The sequence below is a fragment of the Neomonachus schauinslandi genome, chromosome 9 (assembly GCF_002201575.2).
Source record: "Neomonachus schauinslandi chromosome 9, ASM220157v2, whole genome shotgun sequence".
In the NCBI taxonomy this organism is placed as follows: Eukaryota; Metazoa; Chordata; class Mammalia; order Carnivora; family Phocidae; genus Neomonachus; species Neomonachus schauinslandi.
The window spans coordinates 137,723,192-137,742,459 of NC_058411.1; the positions used below are offsets into that span (position 1 = coordinate 137,723,192).

At 40.0% G+C, this 19,268-nt stretch overlaps 1 protein-coding gene across 1 annotated transcript in view; it reads left to right on the top strand.

Moving 5' to 3' along the window:
• TICRR (TOPBP1 interacting checkpoint and replication regulator) overlaps nt 1–19,268 on the top strand; it is a 44,992-nt gene that overhangs the window by 5,778 nt on the left and 19,946 nt on the right. Inside the window, exons 3-15 of the mRNA XM_021680536.2 lie at nt 712–950; nt 2,086–2,320; nt 3,262–3,391; nt 7,416–7,555; nt 8,771–8,989; nt 11,608–11,759; nt 12,928–13,025; nt 13,352–13,445; nt 13,539–13,618; nt 13,782–14,021; nt 14,514–14,610; nt 16,715–16,772; nt 18,140–18,286. Of these exons, the coding sequence (XP_021536211.1) occupies nt 712–950; nt 2,086–2,320; nt 3,262–3,391; nt 7,416–7,555; nt 8,771–8,989; nt 11,608–11,759; nt 12,928–13,025; nt 13,352–13,445; nt 13,539–13,618; nt 13,782–14,021; nt 14,514–14,610; nt 16,715–16,772; nt 18,140–18,286 (1,929 nt within the window). The remainder of the gene's footprint in view (nt 1–711; nt 951–2,085; nt 2,321–3,261; nt 3,392–7,415; nt 7,556–8,770; nt 8,990–11,607; nt 11,760–12,927; nt 13,026–13,351; nt 13,446–13,538; nt 13,619–13,781; nt 14,022–14,513; nt 14,611–16,714; nt 16,773–18,139; nt 18,287–19,268) is intronic.

Here is a 19,268-nt window from a genome sequence, read left to right on the forward strand (position 1 = left end):
TCCCAGCTGTTGAAAAGAAGGATAATAGTGTTCAGGTGCCCAAGTAAAGGGGTGGTAAGATTTCCTGCCTCATAGAAGAGACTGATAAATGGAAGACCATAGAGAAGCAATGATTGATTAAGAGAAGAAATAACAAATTAGTGAACAGCCTCTGAAATTGGTGCCTGTTACCAGGAAGAGCCAGCATGTTAGACTCTTCATAAGCTTACTGTGTGATCTGTAGAGTGAATCTCACTTCTGAATCCCATATCCACACAAAAGTCCTACTCTGTAGAGATGTATACGTAAAACTATGTTACATACATTGCGTGCAGTTTAAGGAAATTTCAAGAGTAGTTTTGTTTAAGCAGTTTTGTCATACATAATCTTTAGAATTCAACATTCTTCTAAGATGTGATACACTGTATTTTACAGATTTAAGCAGTGTTGTCTTTTTTATAACTCATGAGTATTACTTGAACACTTATTTCTAAGGCATAATTATTGGGAAGTTCTGACATTTAGTTGGACCCTTGTGATTCCATTCATATGTAGCTGTTCCTGTAGAACAAAATGCACCTGCTCTGCTGCTCTGTGGGCCGTGGGATGAGGGATGAAGCGCGAAGTGACGATACTCGGACCACACGGACAGTCTCATTTTTTTCTTCTTACTATTAAATCTGTTTTTAGTAACGATTACATTAGAATCTTAATATTCCTTATTTCCAACAGGCAAAGAGACTCAAGAAACATGGACGGTCACCCTAGAGCCCTTGGCCATGCATCAGAGACATTTTCAAAAACCAGTCAGAATTTTTCTAAAAGGCACGGCAAGCCAGTGGTCTCTCCCAGCGAGTAGCACGTTGGGCACTGAGAGCTGGATGTTACAAAGTCCAGAGGAGAACAAATCAACTCAGAGGATGTTATTTCAGCAGCTGGTAAGCAGGCTGACTGCTGAGGAGTTACACCTGGTAGGTACCTGGCACATGCTAAATTATTCTTGTCTAAAAACACACTGGTGAGGTGAAATTAATGTGTTTATCAAATGCCAACGATTGTTCTACATGACGTAGTTTCAGGTACACATGTAGCATCATGACAGTGCTCCTTAGTGAAGAAACAGTTCATAAAACTGCATGTACCTTAATTCCAGCGAAGTTAAATTATATTCTTATATGGGAACAAAAGGCAGTGGGCCGAATGGAATGCAAGTATTAGTTTAGGGTGGTGAAGTAATGCCTGGTTTCTAGTTATTTTGTAAGTGTTCTATATATATTTATTAACTTTATATAATAAATATTTTTTAAAAGCCCTACACTGTAAAATTAGGTGTACTAGGGTTCAGTAGTTACACAAACTTAGAAATGTCTTCTGAGAAATACATATATGCCCAGATTTGATTGAAAGGTGATGGTTATTTTTAAACAAGGAGCAAATTTCTTACCTTACTTTGTCTTTTGTCTTTGTTACCTCAGAAGGCTTCTATCTTCTGGATCCCATTGTGAGACACTTAGAGAAAAGCTGTATAGTCTCTGAACCAATATTGTTCTAAGAGTTGTGTGTTCTGATAGAAAGAGCACTAGGTCGGGAGTCAGGCGGTCTGGATTGGGTCTCAGCTCTGCTGCCCAACTGTGTGATCTGAGTAAATCCCTTACGTGGTAGTACTGCCTCATGGTTAAGAGTGTGGGTTTCAAATCCATATGTGCTTGGCTTCTGCATCTAACTGAGTGACCTTAAACAGGTTATTTATTTCTCAGCCTTAATTCCTCCTCTGTAAAAGGGGGATAATAATCATTTTTACCTCAGAGTGGGGTTGTGAGGTCCTCAGTTTTGAGGACTCGGTGAGTTATAATAAGCACATAATAAGTGTTTAGTAAATATTCCTGGTAACCTTAGGTTTTTCTTATTTATAAATTGAGAGATTAGGATTATATGGTCACTAAATTCAGTTCTAGCACTAATACCCATCCAGCCTGTCTTTTCTACGGTTTTCTCTTTTATAATAACAGTCATCGGGGGAAACTATCATTCTGTCTTTTACTAAGCTACATTCTTCTTTGGCCATAGGACAACCATCTTCTCAACTAATTAGAACTTCTGATGTAGGTTGCCAGTGTGGACCCTGGTGAAGGCTGGCCCCCCATCACGGGAGTTATTTCCCCCCTCTCTACCAGTGCTACAGTCCTCACCGTGTTCCGCACTGAGGAGGCTGAATTTCAAAGACCTTTTCTCCAAACACTTGTGGCAGAGAGCCCCCAGGATACAGCTTCCCTTTTCTCTGATGTTGTAGATATTGTATTGAATCAGATTCACAATTCACTCGAAGATCCTGCTGCCTGTGGTAAGCTTCTGAACCAATAACTAACATACTCCAGGGCAGTGGTTTATAGTTTTTTCCACCATCAGAATTTTTTTTTCACTGTGCTCTTAGTAGAACCCCAATATCTATTATGAAACGGATAAAAGTAAGCTACAATACTTCAGGCAATTTAAGTCATTATTATTTATAGAAATCCTAAAGCACTTCTGAGGGGTCCAAAGGCTCTGTGAAACTGGGTTGAAATCAAAGGTATAAGATGAAACTTGTACTAATATATTTAATGAAGACTGCATATAAAACTGTTGTGATTCTGTCTACCTTCCAATTTGTTGCATTGTTACTAATACAACACAAACCTTATTTATGCTAGGTAGATAGAACTATAATCAATTTGATACTTATTCCATTCATTTATTCAACAGATTTATTGAGTGGCTGCTGTGGCAGGCGCTGTTCTAATGGGAATGTATCAGAGAACAAAATAGACAAAAGTCTCTGTTCTTAGTGTACCATCTAGTCGGGGGAAACAATAAGTAAGGAGGTTGCATAGTATGTTTGAAAGAGATAAGTGCCATCGTAATAAAGCAGGAAAAAAGGAATGGGGAGTGTAAGGGGTGGGTTTGAACAGGCTTTGCTGAAAGAGTAATATTGGAGCAAAGGCTTGAAGGAAGGTGAAATGGGAAGAATGTTGCTGATAGAGGCAACCCCAAGCGCCAAGGCTCTGGAAGGGTGTGTGTCTGGTGTGTTTGAGGAGCCGTGAGCTAGCCTACGTTTGTACATTGTTGGGGTACCACTTGGAATTGGTGGTGTGGATGAAGGAATGTTGTTAATGATGTGGCCTTGTGTGTCCTTTGTGAGAATGCCGCCTGTCCAAGGGCGGAGCAAGCGCTTGCGTTCTCCGCTTTGGGCCTAATGTCTCTTTTTCTTTCCTTCCTCTCCCATCTCTGCTCCTGTCCCTGTAGCTGCTGCTGTTCCAGAGTGGGCCCAGCAGGAGCTCGGCCGCACTGGTCCCTGGAGTGCGGCTGTTGTGGAGAAGTGGTTTCCTTGCTCTAACCTTAGTGGTGCCAGTTCAAGTTTGATGGAGTCATTTTGGTAAAACTTTTTTATTTCTCTGGATATTGGTGGATGAAATCAGCTCTCACTTATCTGCACATGGGTTGGTTTGTGTAGTATAGTCCAATAATATTAAAAACTAATTAAAAATGGAGACCATTGTTTAATGGTTATAGAGTTTCAGTTTTACAAGATGAAGAGAGTTCTGGAGATGGGTGGAGGTGATGGTAGCTTAATTATGAATCTACTTAATACCCCTGAACTGGGTACTTAAAAGTGGTTAAGATGTTACATTCATGGTATGTATGTTTTACCACGATCAAAAAAAAAATTGGAAAAAATTAATTACGAAAGTAAGATGCACTCATTATGGAAGTCTGAAAATATTTGGTATTAAATCTCAGTAAAAATGAAAAATAACATTTGTGTAATGCAGCTAAGTTTATACTTCAAGGAAGATTTATAGAACTTATCTTTTAAGGAAGAAAAGTTAAAAACCAATTAACTAAGGGTCCAGTACAGGAAATAACACAAGGGAGTAAATCCCAAAAATAAGATAGTAATAAAGATAAGAACAAACATGAATCACAGGAAAAAAAAAAATCAACAAACATAAAGTGATTCTTTGAGAAGCCAAATAAAATAGAATTATCTATAGCAAAATCAAGCAGTGTTTTTGTTTTTTAAAGATTTTATTTATATGAGATAGAGCACAAGCAGGGGGAGTGGCAGGGAGAGGGAGAGGGAGAAGCAGGCTCCCCGCTGAGCAGGGAACCCAATGTGGGGCTGGATCCCAGGATCCTGGGATCATGACCTGAGCCAAAGGCAGATGTCTAACCGACTGAGCCACCCAGACACAACCATATTAGAAATGTAAAAGAGGGGCACCCAGGACTCAGTCAGTATAGCATCCGATTCTTGGTGTCAGCTCATGTCATGACCTCAGGGTCATGGGATTGAGCCCTGCGTCAGGCTCTGTGCTCAGCAGGGAGTCTGCTTGAGATCCTGTCTCTGCCTCTGCCTGCTCCCCTCCCCCCACTCTCTCAAGTAAAGAAATCTTTTAAAAAAAAAAAAAAAAAAAATGTAAGAGAGATAGAAGAAATTCAAAATAGTATTAAGACGTAAAGTTAAGATTTATTTTTTGCCATAGAGATAACCAGTTGTTTCAACACCGTTTGTTAAAAGATAGTCTTTTTCTCATTGAGTTCACTGTGGCACCTTTGTCGAAATCAGTTCACCACCATCATGTAGGTATTTATGAAAAGAACCTAGTCCAGACAGTGTGTTAATATCACATTGTCTTGAGTACTGAAATCAGGTAGTCCTCTCAACTTTGTTTTATTTTCAGAATTGCTTTGACTATTTTAGATCCTTTGTGTTTCCATGTAAATTATAGAATCAATCTGTTAATTTCCACCAGAAAAGCCTGGGATTTTTGACCACGAATGCATTGAGTCTGTAGGCCATTTTGAGAAGAACTGACTTAATAACGAGTCTTCTGATTCATGAACATGGTACAGTTCAAAAGGGCTAAGACAGAACAGGTGCACTTTCCCCTATAAGAAAGCAGTGTTTACCGTAAAGCTCTAATGAGTAGGGCAGCGTGGCATGGGTGAGATGATCAACAGAGAGACCCATGCAACAGTAGAGTGCCCCCAAAATGACCCACACCTGTATGGGAGCTCAATATATGACAGAGGCAGAATTATAAATGTGGGAAAGAATAGACTGTGCAATAAATGGTGGTGTGACAGTTCGCTCTCTAGAAGAAAAAGGATAAAAATTAGGTTTCTACTTCACAACATACACAATGAAAAAGTCCTAATAAAATTTTAAAAACAAGCATGAAAAGTAAAGCTTTAAAATCGTAAGAAGGGAAGATGAGTAGTTCAGGCTGGGAATGGATTTCTTATATAAAACCTAAAGCGTTCAAACCATGAAGGAAATAGATGACTATAATTTAAAATTTTCTGTATGATGAAAAAGGACTAGTCATAGGCCTAGGTGGCTGTATCCATATAACTAAGAAAGGATTAGTATCTAAATTAGTACAGAGTTCCTAAAAATCAACAAGGAAAAGACAAGCAATTGGGCAAAGAATGTGAACAAGTGGTTCATGCAATGAAATCCAATAGAGCAGTAATTTGAAAAGCTAAGATACTCAGTTGGGGCACCTGGCTGGCTCAGTCTGGAGAGCATGTGACTCTTGATCTCAGGGACCTGAGTTCAAGCTCCACATTGGGCATAGAACTTAAAAAAAAAAAAAAAAGATGGTCAGTTTAGATAAATGGAAATGAAAACCATAATAAGAAAAACCCTGCAAGATTCTATTTTATACCATTAGATTGTCCCAGGTCAGTAAATCTGATCTAGAACAAGGGGCAATGACACTTTAGACAATAGAATTATAAATGATTACAACCATTTCAGAGAGCAGGTTGTATTCCTAGTAAAGCAGAAACTTCGCATACTGACAACCAGCAATTCCATTTACGTGTGTCTACATTAGAGAAGTTTTTGCACAAACGTGAGGAGAGCTACTCTTGATTGTTCACTGCCAGTCCTTAAAAGTGAAAAAGTGGAAAGAACCAGCTGTCTCTCAGTGGGGAAATGGAGAAACAAACTGTGATATAGTTATACAAGGGAATATTACAGATTAGTAAAACTGAATAAACTAGAGCTATTTATATGCTCATGAAAAATATGTTGAGTACAGACAAAAAAGTGCAAAAGGATGATGTATGATACTTTTAAAAACTTAGAATGCATATAATAGCAATTTATATTGGTTTCCATACATATGTATGTCTCTATAAATAAACACAGGTCTAGGAATATCTCTGGAAGGAAGCGATGGGAAAAGATAAGAGTGGGCTTTTTTGTGTGTCTATAATGCTTAATTTCACTAAAAAATCTGAAGTAGATAGGGTAGACCATTAGCAAGTATTTAATCTTGCTGGGAGGTATATATCTAATAATGCTTTCTCTACTGTGTATTTGAAAGGTTCATAAGTTCTAAACAAACCCTCCCCTCAGTGAAAGGCAATCCCAGCACACTTAGGGAGAATTAGTCTGCTTCAGACCTGCTACGTGTGTGAAACTGAGAGCCCCAGCAGATTCAACTCATGTCGCCATAACTTCCTCCTACTTTAAATCAAATAATATCACATAATGGAGGACAGTGAAATACAAGTAATGCATTTTGAAAGTTGTGCCATTTTCTTCTTTCTTTCTCTTTTTTTTTTTTTTTTTTAAGATTTTGTTTATTTATTTGACAGAAGGAGACAGCTAGAGTGGGAACACAAGCAGGGGGAGTGGGAGAGGGAGAAGCAGGCTTCCCGCGGAGCAGGGAGCCCAATGCGGGGCTCGATCCCAGGACCCCGGGATCATGACCTGAGCCGAAGGCAGACGCTCAATGACTGAGCCACCCAGGTGCCCCGAAAGTTGTGCCATTTTCTTAGTTTGCTTAGTGACTGATCTGTAGTCCTAGGCAGAAAAGCATTTGATAACTAATCACCCCCTCAGCCCCACTTCATCCCCTTCTCATCAATCCCAAATTAGTTTACTACAATGTGAAAGAATTATTCAGAAGTCACTGTGACACTTAATATACTGTTACATCAGTATATTAAGTGAGTAAAAAATACACTGAGTAAAAAATAACTATGGATAAGTCAATACTATATGTCATGATTAATGGTTTTGTGAACAGGTTGCTTCCATTCCTGAGTGGTTTTTTTTTTTGAGGGGCTTAAACAACAAACATTTATTGTGTCACAATTATGGAGTCTACAAGTCTGATTATTAAGGTGTTGCATCGGTTGGTTTCTTCTGAGAGCTATGAGGGGGCAGTCTACTGCGTATTTCTCTCCTATCTTCTAGTGTGAGTGTTTAAATTGTGAGAAGACAGGGACATTTTCCCTCCTGAGAAAAAAAATTTTTGAAGGCTTCTTGTGTGGACATCTTTTGATTAACTTTTAAAGGGATAATGAATTTTGTTGTTATAGCATTTTGGAAAAACCAGAATTTCAGCTTTATACTAGACATCTTGCCTTGTTCACAGGTTACTACAGGCTGCCTCATCTAATAAGGAAGAGTCTTCCAAAACTGAAAATGAATTAACATGTTGCCTGTCCGAGCTCTACCAGAGAAAGTCTCGGGAAGAATCCGTTGTGTCCAAGGAGGAAGACAGCAAAAAGAAACGTATGTGCATAGACTGTTTTTTGAGCATGTAACGTTTTAAAAGATTGGCATTCCCTAAAATGTAGTTGAAATGGTAACTGAATAAGAGAAGGACAAGTTCTTATATTTCAAATTTGAAAATGATTACATTAGTTACGAAAGTGATGTTAAAAAATCGCTCACAATCCTACTTTCTTAATAGGTCATTTCCATTTTTAGATATGACAGAACTATAAATCCAACTTTATGTGCTGCTTATAAATACTCATCTGCTACCTTGCCTTTTTGGTTACTATTCTACCTCATTGCTTCACAAAATTTACAAAATTCTTGCGTTGTCGAACAGATTTTCAGTTTTTATCGTTATAAATAATATTAGAGTGTACATCATGCATGTGATTTTTTTTTTTTCAAGATTTATTTGACAGAGATAGTGAGAGCAGGGACACAAGCAGGGGGAATGGGAGACGGAGAAGCAGGCTTCCCGCTGAGCAGGGAGCCCGATGCAGGGCTTGATCCCAGGACCCTGGGATCACGACCTGAGCCGAAGGCAGGCGCTTAACGACTGAGCCACCCAGGTGTCCCGCATGCAATTTATTTTTTGAGTGCCTTCCTTAGAATAAGTTGTCAGGAACAAGTTACTGTACCAAAAAGTGGGAGAAAGTAGCTTTTGATGCAGACTGCTCAATTGCCTTTTAGGAGAGTTTCGTCATAACTCTGACCATTGGGGAACACCAAAATGGGTCTGTTTGGCATTTGCCTTGCTAAAAATCATCTGATCCTGTTGCGATGTTCCGTTCCTAAACCTCAGTTTATTTTATTTATTTATTTTTTTAAAGATTTTATTTATTTATTTGAGAGAGAGACTGAGAGAGAGAGAGAGAGCATGAGGGGGGGAGGGTCGGGAGGGTCAGAGGGAGAAGCAGACTCCCCGCCGAGCAGGGAGCCCGATGCGGGACTCGATCCAGGGACTCCAGGATCATGACCTGAGCCGAAGGCAGTCGCTTAACCAACTGAGCCACCCAGGCGCCCCTAAACCTCAGTTTAAAGAAGAGCTCTCTTTCTACTCCAGGTTGTAGGTACAAGGAGATGCATGAACCACCAAATTGAGATCCTCCTGAAGGGATATACTTTATTTTGGTATTCTTTCACAGACTGTTTCATCTGAATTAAAGTGGTTCCTAAATTGGCAGAAGTGAAAGCTATTTTCCTTTTCTCTCCACGCTGTTTTGGAAGGAGGGGTCCCTCGGACTCCAGTGCGGCAGAAGATGAACACCATGTGCCGCTCCCTGAAGATGTTGAACGTGGCGAGGCTGAACGTGAAGGCGCAGAAGCTGTGTCCAGACGGCAGTCCAGAGGCGGCCGGGGAGAAGGGGGTCCAAAGGCTGGCCGGTGGGAGGACAGCAGATAAATGGGAAAACAGAGGAAGGACACTAAGAAGCTCTAAACCTAAAGGTATTCCTCAGTTCCACAGCTTTTTGGTGTCTAAGGCCAGGTTTACTTTTTCATACCCTCAGATTCTTGTAAGTTTTAATCCTGTCAATTAATCAATATTTATCAAACATCTGCATTCCTCAAAGTATGTTATGGGGAATACAATAAAAATAAGATCGTGTCCTATTCTCAGATTTATGATCCAGCAGCAAAGATGATAATAATGAATTCATATATGCAGATACACACACACACAATACATAATGAACTAATGCAACCTAATACACGAGAGAGCCAGGAATCTACAACAGGAAGGACTTGCCTGTTGGGGAAGTAAAGACATACTAGGACTGGAGAACGGGAAGGGCAAGTCTTGGGCCAGAACAGGCTGAGGAGGCTTCTCAGGAGTCAGGGGAGCCCAGGCTAGCTGCTAAGGAGTGAGCAGAGTTGAGATGGCAGCAAGGTAAGAGAGAGCATGCTAGATAGGGGATTGGCATAAGCAAAGTCACAAGAGTGGCCATGGCATGGCCATATGAGAGGTGGTTAAAGAAGCTTTATACATTGAGGAATTAAGGGAGAGGAGAAAGCTTTGGGAGTGATCTAGGGTATTAAGGTCTTTCAGAGTTGGACAGAAGAATTTTGTCCAGTAACATTAATTTTACTATTCTTTTTTCTTTTTTTAAGATTTTATTTATTAGAGAGAGTGAGAGAGAGCATGAGAGCAGGGCGAGGGGTAGAGGGAGAAGCAGACTCCCTGCTGAGCAGGGAGCCTGACGCGGGGCTCGATCCCAGGACTCCGGGATCACGGCCTGAGCCAAAGGCAGATGCTTAACCGGCTGAGCTACCCAGGTGCCCCTAATTTTTACCATTCTTTGTTTTCTAAAAAAGGGATAAAATTGCAGTAGGTTTCTCATTTCTCAGGGCACGTTCAGAGCCAGTCCTGTGGGAGGACTGTAAAGATAGCTTATGGACTTTGGGCAGTAACTGCATGATGTCACCTTTGACTTCTTTTGAGAATTCTGGAATAAATAAATAAATTCTCCTTGAAGGCTTTTTTTTTTTTTTTTTGCCTGTGGAATGTTAGGGTCATAGATAATCATCAGTCTGAATGAGACAGAATGTCTTTAATGAGCTAATAAAAGTATTCGAGAATGTGGATGGTTCATTCAAGGGAGAGCAAAATTAACAGCACCCAAGACTGTGTGCTATTAACAGTTTCTGGACTAGATTCTGAGCAGAAATAGACCTGCCCGACAGGGGCACACAGCTTTTTGACAAAGGTGCCCCAGTAATTCAGTGGCCAAAGGATAATCTTTTCAACAAATGGTGCTGGAACAAATGGGTGTTTGTATGAAGAAAATGAACTTCAACCTTACCTCTTACTAGTATTTCAAATCTGTGCTCTATTTTTTCATTCTAATGTTGCTTATTTATGCTTTACCCCATTTTAAACGGCTCAGTTTTACTATAGGTTTCTGTATTTGGGTTCTCAGAGAATCATTGTTTTGTTTCTGTTGATCTCTCTTGTTTCCTTTTTATTTTTCCTATTCATTTTTGTTCCTATCTTTATTCCTTTCTTTTGGGGTTTACTCTCATGTTATTTCTTGTGTTGGGCCCTTAGCTGATTGGTTTTTATTTTTTTTAATTTTTTAATTTTTTTAAAGATTTTATTTAAGAGAGAGGGAGAGAGCATGAGCAGGGAGAGGGGCAGAGGGAGAAGCAGGCTCCCCACTGAGCAGGGAGCCCGATGGGGGGCTCAATCCCAGGACCCCAGGATTATGACCTGAGCCAAAGGCAGATGCTTAACCAACTGAGCCACCCAGGTGCCCCTATTTTTTTTTCTTTAAAAGACTATTTAAGTCTATGAATTTTCCTTTAAGTTTAACTGCATTAAACAAGTTTGCCATATTCTGTTTTCATTGATACTTATTTCTAAATAATTTCTGACATCCATAATGTAAGGGAATTTTTTAATCCAATCTGATAGTTTCTTTTACCCATCAAGTATATTTGTAAAATAAATGTTTATAATTACTGATAAGCTTGGATGTTTTTTAGTGTCTTATTTTGTGCTTTCTATAGTTTTTATTTTTTCCTTTCTAGCAGACTATGGAATTAATCAAGTTTTGTTTATTTCTCTTTTTCCTTTCTGCTAGGTTTGGAGGTTATATAGTTTTGTTTTGTTTTGCTTTTTTAAGATTTTATTTTAAGTAGTCTCTATACCCAACATGGGGCTTGAACTCACAGCCCTGAGATCAAGAGTTATATGCTCTATCAACTGAGCCAGCCAGGCACCCCTATAGTTTATTTTCCATTAATGATTATCCTTAAATTTATAACATGCACACTTGATTTGCAAAGCCTTAAAATTATCATCTCTGCAATTTCTCAGCCTCCACACTATTGACATTTTTGGTGGGATAATCTGTTGTGGGGGCTGTCCTTTGTGCTGTAGGATGTTTAGCAGCATCCCTGGCCTCTGCCCACTAGATGCCAGGAGCATCCTCCTCATCCCCACCAGTCTGGCAACCCAAACACAGTCAAATGTCCCCTGGGAGGCAAAAATTCCCAGTTGACAACCACTGGCTTAAACAATACAATGACTAGATGTGATGATCAATTTTATTTTTTTTCCATAGATTTTAAAACCGAAGAGGAGCTCCTATCTTACATACATGAAAATTACCAAAAGACTGTGGCCACAGGAGAAATCACGTTGCATTCATGTGCTCGGAATATGATATCAACCATTAAAGCATTCCTAAAATCCAAAGGCACCAAGGAATTAGAAGTAAGAGAGTATGGGGTGGTTGGTTGCTTGTTAGTGGGTTTGGTTCATATGTCTTGGGAAATGACTATTATGTGGTGTGTGATTCACAAGTAAGATAAGCAAGGGGGTGAACATAATTCCAGACCTTGGAAGGGGGACATGGTGAACTGGCAGAAACCCAGGAAATAGGCCAAGTGAAGGTAGTGGTAATTACATATACTTCTTTTCTAATGAAATCTCTGTCTTCAGCTGCATGTTAGCTGCATGAATTAAGCTGGTGTTTCTTACCCAGAGTCACCTAGAACACTTTTTTAAAATGCTGATGCCTAGCTTCCTCAAGACCAACTGAAACAGATCTTTGGGGCTTGGGTCCCGGGCATATGTACTTATAAAAAGCTTGCTAGATGATTCTTATGCACAGGGAGTACTGCCAATCATTGGTTTAGACCATGCTATCATTGTCTTTATGCATGGTTAGTGGTACAAGCCAGGCGCCTCTAAAGTGGACAGGAGTTGTTTACAGTCTTTTTTCTTTTCCTTTCTTCCTCTTTTTTTTTTTTTCTTTTCTTTCTTATTTATTTAAAGTAAGCTCCATGCGCAACTCAGGGCTTGAACTCACAACCCTGAGATCAATACCTGAGATCAAGAGTCAGATGCTCTACTGACTGAGCCACCCAGGCACTCCCATGGTCCTTAGATTTCTCAGTCACTAACTTAATGGAATCTTTTTTTTTTTTTTTTTTAAGGAAGGTCAGATATGCAGGCTTGTTGTAGCCATGCCCCCTTGCTCTCAAATACTTTTTACTCTACTCCTTTTGAAAATATGAAGGAAAAACGTTCATTTTTTTTTTTTTTAAGGTTTTGTTAGAGTGTGTGAGCAGGGGGTGGGGTGGGGGAGAGGGAGAGAGAGAATCTCAAGCAGACTGCATCAAGCACAGAGCCCAATGCGGGGCTTGATCCCAGGAACCCTGATGTCATGACTTGAGCTGAAACCAAGAGTCTGACACTTAACCGACTGAGCCACCCAGACACCCTGCACATTCATTTCAACTATTTTTCATTCAAATGAAATAAGGGAGCAATTCGTAAGGGAATGTACTTCCCTTCTTAGGACATTAATCAGCTGTGAAATGAATTAGAAATAATTAGTAACTCAGAATTCTCCTATGTAATAATTTTTTATTTTCAGATGAACTGTGTGAATCAAATAAAAAATAGCCTCTTAAAAACTAGCAAAAGTCTTCGACAGAATCTAGGGGAAAAACTGGATGAAGATAAAGTCAGAGAGTAAGTAACTACCTTGATTTATTTACTTATTTTTTACCATCACTCCAAAACAGCTCCAAGATTTGCTTGGATCCATTTAAAATTGATTGATAGATAAATAAATACCAACTCGATTGCCAGTTGCTCATAGAGGCTTTTTGTGGTTGATTCTTGGTGATGTTCTGATGTGCAGTTTGAGTTACCTATTTACCTGATAAGCATATTGTTATTTGGAGAAGGCAGTGGCTCTTCTCCTTTTTGGTTGTCGGTTCTTTTGTAAACAGATCTTTGCTTTCAGTTAAATGGCACTTAAGATAGATATGACCCAGGTGTTTTATTCTGTCAAGGTGCCAGCTTCAGGTATTTCTTCGTTTGGAGCTGTGTCTGCAGTGCCCTTCTGTCCACGAAAGCATCGTTGAGATGGAGCAGGTGGTGAAGGAGGCAAGTATATAGCTCAGTGCTGCTGGAAATAAGCCTGAAGGCTCTTAGCTTCCCTGCAGAAGGCATATGGTAATTTTCGAATATCTTCTTCAGGTGACAGACTTGCTGCGCATGGTGTGTTTGACTGAGGATTTGGCATACCTAACAAAGTTTCTGGAAGAAGTTTTGGGATTGTGAGTTCGATGACTACTAACTTTAGAACTATTTTACCAGGAACTGCATGTGGTATTATGTGAGAATTGTGGAATTCTCAGGACTGTTTGTCCTGCTGGATGAGGGATGGAACAGAGAGGGTGGAATGGTGGCCATTGCATATTTAACCAATCTATTCCACAGGTATATTGACTCGATCCCGAAGACACTTGGAAATCTTTATGACAGCCTAGGGTTTATGATTCCTCAGAAGCTGGCTGGTGTCCTTCCTCTAGATTTTTTCAGTGATGACTCTGTGACACAAGAGAACATATCCCCCCTTCTTTCTGTGCCTCTTCTGTCAAGTGCTCATAGATCAGTGTCAGGTGGCACTGAATCTGACCAGCTGGAGGAGCTTCGAACCCGATCAGCTAAGAAGAGAAGGTGGGAGCTCAAGGAATTGAAGGAATTACTTGCTCTGTTGTAGTTCTGACAGAGGGCAGTTGTCTTGGTATATAACTTGTTGAATTACTAGTTGCCCTTCTGTCTGAATCCCAGGAGCCGTCTATTGGCATTCCTAACATGCAGCATCTGGCATCCTTTTTATTATCCAAGGAATATACAGGATTGATAATGTAGTCCCCAGTGCCCTTGCCTATCCACGTGGGGTCTCCAGGAGCTAGGAGCCTTTTATGAGATAAGCTTCGGACTTCAGTGTACTTTCTCTTTTCCTTGATGCTCTTCGTTCTTCATAACTAGTTGAATTGATAGTAGTTAACTTTTGGAAATTGTGAAGTTGGCGTGTTTTGCTACAAATTCAGACCAATGCCAGCATAACTGGCTTTTATTAGTGTATTATTTTCAACTCTGATTCTTTTCTAATTTACTCGTAACCTCTTTGAATGTATAATGGCTGTTTGTTTCTATTTTTAAAAGGAAAAATGCATTAATAAGACATAAAAGCATTGCAGAGGTTTCGCAGAATCTTCGACAAATTGAGATCCCCAAAGTGTCCAAGAGAGCTACAAAAAACGTAAGTTTTTTCCCAATGGACAGGAAATAGCGCTACAGGATCTGTTTCTTCCAGCATGAGTTGACACAATAAATAAGCTTGAAGGGCAATGTCTCTACTTTGAGGAAGTGGACACTGGAGGTTACAGAAATAAAACAAGATGTTTTTATGAATGAGTATTCAACTGGAATCCAACAACTAAAGAACTATAAATTTGCTAAAGATAAACCAGTTTACCCAAAAGTATGACAGTTAGAGGTGATACAAAGAAAAACAGAAAGGAATGAATAAGTTAAAAAATCTTTAGAGGGGCGCCTGGGTAGCTCAGTCATTAAGCGTCTGCCTTCGGCTCAGGTCATGGTTCTAGGGTCGTGGGATCGAGCCCCGCATCGGGCCCCTGCTCAGCAGGAAGCCTGCTTCTCCCTCTCCCTCTCCCCCTGCTTATGTTCTCTCTCTCTCTCACTGTGTCTCTCTCTGTCAAATAAATAAATAAAATCTTTAAAAAAAAAATCTTTAGATAAGCAAACTCAAAATAATAAAGCAAAGAGACACTGAAAAATAATGTGCATCATAATAGGACTTTCAGGACTTGCAGACCAGAAGGTACTTTTCAGTATATTTTACTTCAGTAAGGTGGGGTGGGGGCAGCTGTCGTGAAGCCAGGTGATTGCTGGTTTGTTTTTTTTTGGTGGCAGGTGTGAGAACTTGAGGCTTTGTTGGTTGCAAAAAAAGAAACCCAGCTGGAGTCTGTTTATTAAGTAGAATTGATATCTTGTTAAGGAAAGAAGAGAGACAGTGCATTGAAACTTTTTGAACTGCGTGATCTGAGAAGAGTTAAAATTCTGTAAGAACTAGCTTTACTAGCATTAATCATCACAGTAGTGCTTCTGTTTCTAGATATGTATAGCTGTCCTTTGGAATTGGAGGTGGGATTGTTGTTTTAAGAGTTAGTGGTGTTCACTTCCTTAGTATGCCTTAATAAGTATAAGTGAAAAAATGCAAATCTTGTGTATCTTGGAATCCTGATTGGAGAGCGGGAAATCCAGAAGTGGGTGACCACAAAGGTGTCAGACCTCCTTTCTCTCTAGATGTTACAATGATTTGCAGTCCTTTCTAGCACTCCTTACGTCAGCCTCTATATGGTAGTTCATTCTTCAAGAAATATATTGGCATAACTGGAAAGAAACAAAAGCTTTAAAAACAATTCCGTTGTTTAGATGCATCAGATTTTTAGACTATTGAATAGTAAATAGATTAATGCAGAGAAGTCCTTAAGAGTATAGTCATCCTCTAATTTATATGGGTTTTTCCTTTTTAGTTATAAAAAGTATATATGATCATCGTTAAAAAAAATTTAAAATCCTATAAAGTTAAAATTTAATAAGAGTGTCCCTTCTCCATTCATTCATTTTTTTTTTTTTTTTAAGATTTTATTTGAGAGAGAGGAGCGGGGGAGAGGGAGAGAATCTCAAGCAGACTCCCCGTGGAGCCCGCCACAGGAGTCCGATCTCACAGCCCTGAGAATCTCACAACCTTGAGATTGTGACCTGAGCCAAAATCAGAGTCTGATGCTCAACTGACTAAGCCACTCAGTCGCCCCTCCTCCATTCATTCTTCAGAAGTAATCCTTGATGACTGTTGTGTCTGTTCCAGGCCCTTTTCTATATATACCAATAGCACACATCAAAGGTGTCTTCATACCTGTTACACACATACATACACATCACAAGCTGTACAAACCTGCTGTACTTGTTCTTTTTTTTTTTTTTTTCTTTTTTCCCTTTTTCCCATCATGGACTTGTTTCTGTGTACGTACAGATAGGTCTTCCTTCCTTCTCTATTTCTAGAGGTCTTCCTGAGGTTTTAATGTCTGCGTTGGATGGATGTATCAAAATTTGCTTCACTCAAAAAAAAAAAAAAAAATTTGCTTCACTCTATGGATGTGGAGGGTGTTTCTTATTTTGTATTACAATGCAGGCTTCAGTGTCCTTAGAACATGTATCTGTATTTGTGCATTTTACAAGTATTACTGTTAGGGATTCCTACAAATGGAACTGCAGGGGTCAGAGGATTTCATGTGGAATTTTTATTGTTTTAAATGAATGCCGATTTCCTCCTCTTCCAGGAGAGCTCTCGTCCTCCTCTTCAGCAGCCTCTACTTCCGGTGAAAGATCCAGTACAAGGTATACTGTGTTCTAGCAGTGCACACATTTATTGACTAGCATGACAAACTTAGTTTAATTGCACGTATTTTAGCAGCTGCATACAGTTATAAATTAGAATTTTGTATAATCGTTGGTTAATGAAATCTGTCCAAATACCACGTGCTAGGAGAATGAGGTATTCACATGGTCTCAAAATACTGCATTCTGCAAAAGCACTGGCTGGAAATCTTTTTTAAAAACACTATTATTATGAAAACCACAAAAAGGAAAAGAAGTGATGATAAACTGGTTTAGGTGAAAGCATTTAAAGTGTGACCGCTGAATGCACCACATGATCTGCTTGCATCTTAACTTTCATGGGTCGGGGTGGGGGAGCGGTAAGGGATATTGCTGACCATGAGAGAAGTGGGAAGGTGGATAGTATGCCGGGTGCCCTGCCCTTGTTCTTGGGAGATGTGCACTGACGTGCAGGGAACTGAAGGCTTGGGATGTCCCCATCTTACTCTGCAGCTTCGGTGGGGGAAAATTCTGTAAACATAGAGGTGCAGGGAGAAAACATGTTGATGGCTGGTGAATTTTAGAGTTGATTTTATGTGTAATGTGTTATTCTTTGAAGCTTTCTGTCAATATTAAACTTTGAAAAACTTGGGAAAACCAAGGAACAAATCAAACTTGGCTGTCAGGTCCTAAATCCATTTCAGGCATTTGTTTTGAAACTTGGGTGTTATTGGTGTCCTCAACAGTAATGTCGGTCACTAGTGGGTAAATATCAGGGCTCCTGCCAGCTTGTGGATCAGAGTTAATTTGGTTTGTATTTAAATGACCTGCTCTTAGAGGAGTTTATCCTTAGTGTTTGGGTAGCCGCCTCTGGGCCATCCTTGCTTTGGACTAAGATGCCATCCTGCTAGCTTTGTCAAGTAGTTTTTGACTTGGGAGCTGTTTCTCCTAACTTTGAGTCTAAGTGGTCACACAATTCTCATGTCCTGGAGTCAGGAAGAGCATTTAAAATAACCTAGCAAATCCGTAAAATATCGTAAGAATGAGATTTGTGGAATTGAAAGGAGCAGTTTCTTTCCTTGGAGTTGAGCAGAATACAAAGCAGTCAAAAGGTCTAAAGTGAAGAAAATCATCATAACAGTGGCGTATAGTAGGAGGACTCTGACCTCCATTAGCCAGCCTCTTAAGGATTGTGTCCATTTTACAATGAGGACAGCCTCTAACTTAAGTGGTGTGGGCCTTCCTCATGTTCCTGAAAAGTTGGATTTAAACTGAATTTGTAAGAGTAAATAGTTTGAATGCATCATGTGAGTATAATATTTGAGGAAATCCTATTAGTAAATGTGAATATTAGTAAATGTTGCTTTTTCTTTTTTTAATGCTTTCAGAAGTGACCAAAGTTCGAAGAAATCTCTTCAACAAGGAAATGATTTCTCCTTCAAAGAGATCAGCAAAGCGGGGGTTGCCTAGAAGCCACTCTGTGTCCGCAGTGGAAGGTCTGGAGTGTAAACTTGACAACTTCAAGAGGACCAAAGGTAGTATCTTTTAGGGTAGCCAAGAGAAGGGGGTGCTCTTGGATCCAAAGCAGCCTCCAGATTCTATTTGTTGCAGAAACTCATTGATCTGTTTTCCTCTCTGTGGTTACCATCAGTTTTCCCCTTGGGGTCTCTCTCCCTCCAAGCTTGGATGAAGACTTGATCCTGGTATCTGCTCAGTCTTTCCCTTCCTAGTTGCCCCCGCAGACAAACATCTATTTTACAAAACCAATGAAAAAGAAAGGAAGAATAGTGACCAGTTGTTTTCAAGTCTTTTGAGGGTTTTTGTTTGTTTGTTTTCTTTTTTCTTTTTTGTTCTTTTAGTAATTGAGTAAAGTATGATTCACCTGTCTTTGTTATATTCACAAAGTTATGCAACCATCATCATAAATTCCGGATCATTGGGTTTTTTTGTTTTAAGATTTTATTTACTTGACAGAGACAGAGAGGGAACACAAGCAGGGGCAGAGGGAGAGGGAGAAGCAGGCTCCCTGCTCAGCGGGGAGCCCGACATGGGACTTAATCCCAGGACCCTGGGATCATGACCCTAGCCGAAGGCAGCTGCTTAACCGACTGAACTGCCCAGGCACCCCCCAGGTCGTTTTTATCACTCTAGAAAGAAACTCCTTTTCCCTTGACTTTCCTAGCTGGAGGCAACCACCAATCAATCTACTTGCTGTTTCTGTGGATTCTCCTCTTGTGGGTATTTCTGGGTTTGTTTTGTTTTTTTTGTTTGTTTGTTTGTTTTTTTAAACCTTTTTTTTTTTTATTTATTTGCGAGAGAGAGAATGAGAGACAGAGAGCATGAGAGGGAGGAGGGTCAGAGGGAGAAGGAGACTCCCTGCGGAGCAGGGAGCCCGATGTGGGACTCGACCCCGGGACTCCAGGATCATGACCTGAGCCGAAGGCAGTCGCCTAACCAACTGAGCCACCCAGGCGCCCTGTTTTGTTTTTTAAGATTTTATTTATTTTGAGGGGCGCC